This window comes from Caloenas nicobarica, chromosome 15, assembly GCF_036013445.1.
Source record: "Caloenas nicobarica isolate bCalNic1 chromosome 15, bCalNic1.hap1, whole genome shotgun sequence".
In the NCBI taxonomy this organism is placed as follows: Eukaryota; Metazoa; Chordata; class Aves; order Columbiformes; family Columbidae; genus Caloenas; species Caloenas nicobarica.
The window spans coordinates 12,971,525-12,977,524 of NC_088259.1; the positions used below are offsets into that span (position 1 = coordinate 12,971,525).

Below are 6,000 nucleotides of genomic sequence, written 5' to 3' on the forward strand. Positions count from 1 at the left end.
AAGTGCTGAGTGTTCACAATCATGAGATCCATGCTCTAGACACATGAAGTGTTATTAAAAAAAGCTGAGTACCGCAGAGAAAAAAAAAAAACAGCCTTAGGCAAAGACCAGGCATTTAAAAATCAGTGACAGCTTCAGACAATTTTAGCCTTAGTCTTTCCACGGGGGCATTTCCCGCTCCAGCAGCCACAAAAGGAGAACGATACCACCTCACAGCAGTGCCGTGTGCTGACATTTATGAAGCATTCAGTCCCTGCAGTGATCAGTACTGCAAAAAAGCCCATGAGGAGTTCAACAGCTCTTTATTCAGTACAGGGTATAGATGGTGTGTTGTAAACAGGGCACAGGGTGACATATTGTATGAGGAGGATAAGAATATTGAATAGCTGCTCATTCACTGCACAACATCCATCTTGTGCCCTGAATGAAGTACAAGCCCTGTGGAAAAAAAAATACAATGCAAAACATACAAGACAGTTTTAATTATATGGTACGGAGGGGCTTACCATGCAGCATACAGAGAGTGACTGTGGCTAATTTTCACGCTGGTATTTCCTAGCTTTTTCAAGTATGTTTTTCTTCCTGAATTAACATATTCCCCCATTCAAATTTGCATGCCCTATATTCATATTTGTACCAATACAAACATTTCTGTTAGGAACATTGTTACTTAAGCAATGATGTAGGTAGGACATTATTTAATATATTGTAGCTTAATACAAATACCTAAGATGACAAGTGTATATATCTATATTAATATATCGATATCCACATTTCCTTTCCAATATGAAAATAAGCGACAAGTACTTTTTACATAGGTAAGAGTTCAGCCTGAAAGAGTGCAAAAACTAAGTAGACAAAGATCGGCAAAGCACGGATCGGAGATCAGCCCAAGGTCACTGTCTTACAGCAAACCAGGTCACAGAAGAGGAGGACGGCCATGGTAAAGCACGATATACACCAGGAGAGCTGAACAACAGTTTCGGACAGAGTGGGGTTTTGTTGGAAAATACTACCTGATCAAAAGCACTAAGACTCCTCAGAAAAGACAACAAATATCATATGAAAACAAGGAATTGTAGTAAGATCAAAACCACAATTTAAGTTAAATTAGACTTTAAAGTCTTTAAAAAAAGATAGAAGACGACCCATATTACTGTCGCCAACGAGAAAGCACATGCAGAATGGAATTGTTTTACAGCAAAGTTTAAAATCTTTTCCCCCATAAGCACACACTTTCCATTTTAAAGCCAGGATTGTTCTCAAACAAAAAACAACCCCACGCACTGCAAATCACTCTGCAACACCCAGTAGTAGCCCTGAATTCACACTACATTGCCAACATAACAACAATCGTAATCTTGAAGTTGTGACTTGTACGGTACACTAAACAAAATCCAATGAGACTACACCTGATTGTGCATTGTCCTTTCACGAAAACAAAGCAAAAAAACTATTCTCCTGCAAGAGCAAGGTTAGATTATTGCTTCAAAAATAGAGCAGATGTAAGATCTTCGCTCTACTGAAATTAGGAGAAGATTCACTGATCTGTAGTTTACCTAGTATATCTGTGGTGATTAAGAAGGATTAAAAAAAATATGAAAAAGATCCAAAAATCAAGTAACTGGACATATAGATATCCATTGGGCAACTACAGCCGTGCACTGCACAGCCCTGAGCGCTCCGATAAAGTGAGGAACTTTCCTTCCAAAAAAGGAACTGTAACATGGAAACATAAGCATCAGTTGTGCTAAAGAGCACTAATCTGAGTGAGACTTTAAGTAAGAAACCAGAGTTTACAGCTGTAAAGTATGTTATATACACACCACAACATCAAACCACATGCAGGAACAGACACCTGTGACTTCGTCCACTCCCTGTATTCTGTACAGCCGAACACATGACGGGAGGAAACATTCTCGATTTCTAGTGCAACTTTGCAGCCCTCAAAAGTATACGAGCTAATGCAGCCATACGTTAAAAATAATTCGGTCTTGGGGACAGACCAGACTTGAAGCACCAGCGTAATCTTCATTAAAATTCTCTTGCTCTCAAAGAAACAGCAGCCACCTGTGCTGTCCTCTGCTGCCCGCATCAGCAACGTGCTCCTGCATGAACACAGCAACCTAAAAAGCTAGGAACACAAGGATTAAACCATGAGTACTTACTGCAGCTTTTGCCATTGAGCCTACAGCCCCCAGCGAGGAGACATCCCTGGCTCTGCACTTCTTCAGGCTCTTTTCTCCTCACTCTAACTCCATTCCTTGGATGAAGACTCAGTTGCAGCTTCAAGTCCCAGCTCCTCCTGCCCCCCTCACTCAATTTTACTGTCCTGGACTATTTGTTTCTGCAATCCATAAGCATCTAGGTGAAATCCCAGCACAGAGACACTCAGCTATGGCAGCAATACCTGCAGATGTACCTAAAGTATAACTAAATACACCCCAAACTTCTGATTCCAGTTTAGAAATAGAAAATTGACAAAGCAAAAGTGAGAGTGGGATGCAGGGGAGAAGCAGCAAGGGAAGGAAGCTGCCTGGAAAAGTGACAGTCCCTGCGCAAGGAGCAGGGAAATGGGTCACTCAGGCATCCCAAGATTTACAAGAGGGCCAAAAAGTGACTTCCTGCTATTCAAGTACAGGCTGAAATGTCATAAACCACTGCCAGCACAACACTGACTCATATCCATCAGATTTATAAATCAGTACTTTGACAATGAACGCTCTCTCCATTGGCTTCATCATAGATAAGTCTGAACTGCTAAGATGTTGTTTAACCCACTCAATGTTTACTGCCGAAAATGTTTACTGCTGAAACAAACAGTTCTGTGGCACATGTTAGAAGCAATATTAAAAAACGGGCAACTGAAATACTGCCTACTGCAAATACAGAAGGCTATCAGATAGCCTTTATGACTTAAAGACTTGCAGATTAACATCAAAATTAGCCCTACTGGGTTTTTCCTTTTCCAAATTATTTAATCTACAAAGAAAAAAAAAACAACAACTCTCAAAGCTCCTTCTTCAATCACTTGTTCACTACAAAACAAACTCAAAATACATTTTAAAAAACAAACACCCCCCCCTCCAAACAAACGAACAAACAAAACCCAAACCAAACTAAACACAAATGCAACCAACCAACCAACAAAAACCATAAAATACCTACAGCATAGCCTGTACTTAGAAGGAAAGCCACATTGGTTGGAAGTGTGATTTCTTACCAATACACTCAGAGCACACAAGCTTTAGTCTTTACACAAGAGGTGCTCAACCCCCTTCTCCTAAGAAGAAAGTACACCTTCATGGACGCTTACACAAGTACAGCTACAACCACATCAAAAGAGGCTGTACTTCCAGAATAAAAACTTGGAGCACTAGGACTCAGAAAACCATGTTTTCTAAACATCCTTAGAATTCATCTCCTCTCTTACAGGCTACAAACAGATACTGAAAAGACCGGGGCCAAATCTTGCCATTTATCACATGCGGTACCACGCATGCCTCGAGCGGGTAGAAGGCTCTTAAGTTATTCGCAGACATTTGAAAATATCTTCTACTATTCCAAGACGTCCAGAGTTTAGCAATCCACCTGTGCAGGACAATCTGTGCTCCACCTGCAGCATGCTGGGGGAAGGGGGAGTGGAAACATTTCCAAACCCCTTTGACTTACCTGAAGGCCAATACATGACTTCTATGACCGTTTGTGTTGGGGTCACATAACAGACAAGCTCAGATACCACAGCACACAGGCAGGTAAGGAGAAGGTGCCTTTCCATAGGGCTTCCCCAAGGAAGGGAGCCCAGTGCGGAGCTGGGAGCCCCCACAGCCCAGGGGTCGCGACGAGCGGCGGTGCCGCAGACAGCTGCTAGCGCGATGAATCAAACAAGCCTCAGCCTTAGAGCCTGAAACTCCCCCGGCGTGTATTTTAGGAGGCAGAGAAGGCGACAGCAAAAAATTAACACACGTATAAAAATTTCGGCTTTCCCCGTACAGAAAAATTCCATCAGCTCAATGAACTCTCCTCCTCCTGCAGTCTCAGTGAGTGGCTTCATGTCGACAACTAGTTGTGGGGGAGCGGACACGGCACCTTTCGCGGGGGGGAGCAGGCACCTTTAGGCGGGGTGCGGAGGGATGTCACTTCCCTCGGGCGGCCACAGCGACAGCTGCACCCGCCGCCGGGCACGGCCCCCCCGCAGCGGCGGGACCCCACGGAGCCCCCCGGGGCCGGGGACCCCCCGCACCCGCCGAGGTGCGGCCGCCCACGTGAGCGCGGCCCCAGCCCGGCCCGCCCGCGGCCGCCGCCCACCGCACCCCCGCGGGGCCGCCGGGCACCGGCGCTGACAGCGGCTTCCGGGCCGCCCCGCACCTGCCGCGCCGCGCCGCGCCGCCCCGCTCCCGCCCGCACTCACCGAGCAGCAGCAGCCGGTGCGTCTGCTTGTACTCCCGCTTCTCCGCCTTCAGCGTCTTGTCGATGCTCTTGCTCCGCTTCTTGTCCGCCCGCTCCTTGGCCACCAGGTCCTGCCGCAGCCGGTGCCGCACCTGCGGGTCCCCGTGCTCCGCCGCCGCGGAGGACGCGATGTCCACCTCGCCGCGGCCGCCGTAGGGCGCGGAGGGGTGCGCGGCGGCCAGGCGGGAGCGCAGGCTGTAGCACAGCCCCATGGTGCCGGAGCTGCCCGCCCTACCGCGCCGCGGACATGCTCTCCGCCGGGCCGGGCAGAGCAGAGCGAGGCGGCGGCGCCCGGCGGCCTCTTAAAGCGCCCCCGGTGCGGCGGGGCTGCGGAGCGCGGTGTCCCGGCCCGCCCCTCCCCTCGGCCGGTCCCCGCGCCGCGGCCGGCGGGAGGTGGCCACACGTGATGCGGACATGTTTACCGTATTCTCTGGAAAGCGGCCCCCGCCGCCGCCTCCCGCCTGTGCTGGGGAGAGGGGGGAGCGGCCGCCGCCCCCCCCGCCCAGCGCCGCGTGTCCCCGCGGGGTGGACGTGTCGGCGTCCGGCCCCGGCGGGGGCCCTGCGGGGTCCCCCCTCGCTTCTGCCCCGCGGGGAAGCCACCGGCCAGCATGTCCCTGCGGACAGGGTACGGGCTGGGGGAGCCGGGAGACCCTCGGGCAGCAATTCCCATTTCCAGCACCCCAAACCGCCGCAGCTCTCGCTGGTTGGATGTTTCACCTGGCCTCGGTGAGGCTCTCGCCCCAGCCGTGGATCCAGGTTGGGAGTTGAGGCAACATCTCAGCCTCTGGCATGTCGTGGGGATGCTGCAGCGGGCGGGGAGGACCATGAGAGAGCTCACGCCCAGTTTGAGCACTGCTGCTGAGATGCTCCACCACAGCACCTCAGCCCACTGGAAATAAGGATGAGACACCAAGACATGCGCCATTTTCATGCCCCAGTTTGTCTTCACTTCCTGCCACGCACACTCATGTTTGTCAGTGGCTTCTTGTTATTTTCTGTTGACACCGTCATCCAGTGGAGAAGTTAATGATGGAGCTTGCTCCCTCACTCACCGCCTCCCTTCTGGACGTACCACATCTGCTTTCGAACAACAAACTTCAAATTCACCTCGGTTGCTATCCATTTACCTGGCTTGGAGTGACGGTGGCTGTGGTAACATCCGCCCCACTGGCAGCACGCTCCCTGCACAGCACTGCCAACTTTGTCATACTGGATTTTATACTCATCTCCGGCCAGCTCTGAACATTCACTTACAATATGACTAATACTCTCTGGGGCCTGGCCACACATCCTGCACTCTGGAGTGAGCTCTTTCCAAGCAGCTATCTGTGCCGTAGCCTATCTGCAAACAGCCTGCGTGGTTCTCACTGAAATCCCGTAGAATCTCGGTTTCTCCTTTCAGTGTTTTATCACAAGTTAGATGTCTTCTTGATACATTTTTATCTTTCAGACTCTTCTGTGAGTCTGAGAAGGACAGATCCGTTAAGAGGGCTGCAGTGACCTTCTCTTCCCTCTTCAATAGCACCATCTAAAAGGCTGAGCGGGTCGAAT

The 6,000-nt window shown here is 49.9% G+C and overlaps 1 protein-coding gene across 2 annotated transcripts in view; it reads right to left on the reverse strand.

Annotated features, from left to right (window-relative positions):
• The window catches only part of GNAS (GNAS complex locus), a 152,323-nt gene extending 147,530 nt beyond the window's left edge, over positions 1 to 4,793 (reverse strand). For both annotated transcript variants that reach the window (XR_010607028.1, XM_065645348.1), the window contains exon 1: positions 4,412 to 4,793. Coding sequence is in view for 1 of the 2 variants with exons in the window: in XM_065645348.1 (XP_065501420.1) it covers positions 4,412 to 4,661 (250 nt within the window). In the remaining variant the exon portion in view is untranslated. The remainder of the gene's footprint in view (positions 1 to 4,411) is intronic.
• Positions 4,794 to 6,000: the final 1,207 nt, after the last annotated feature.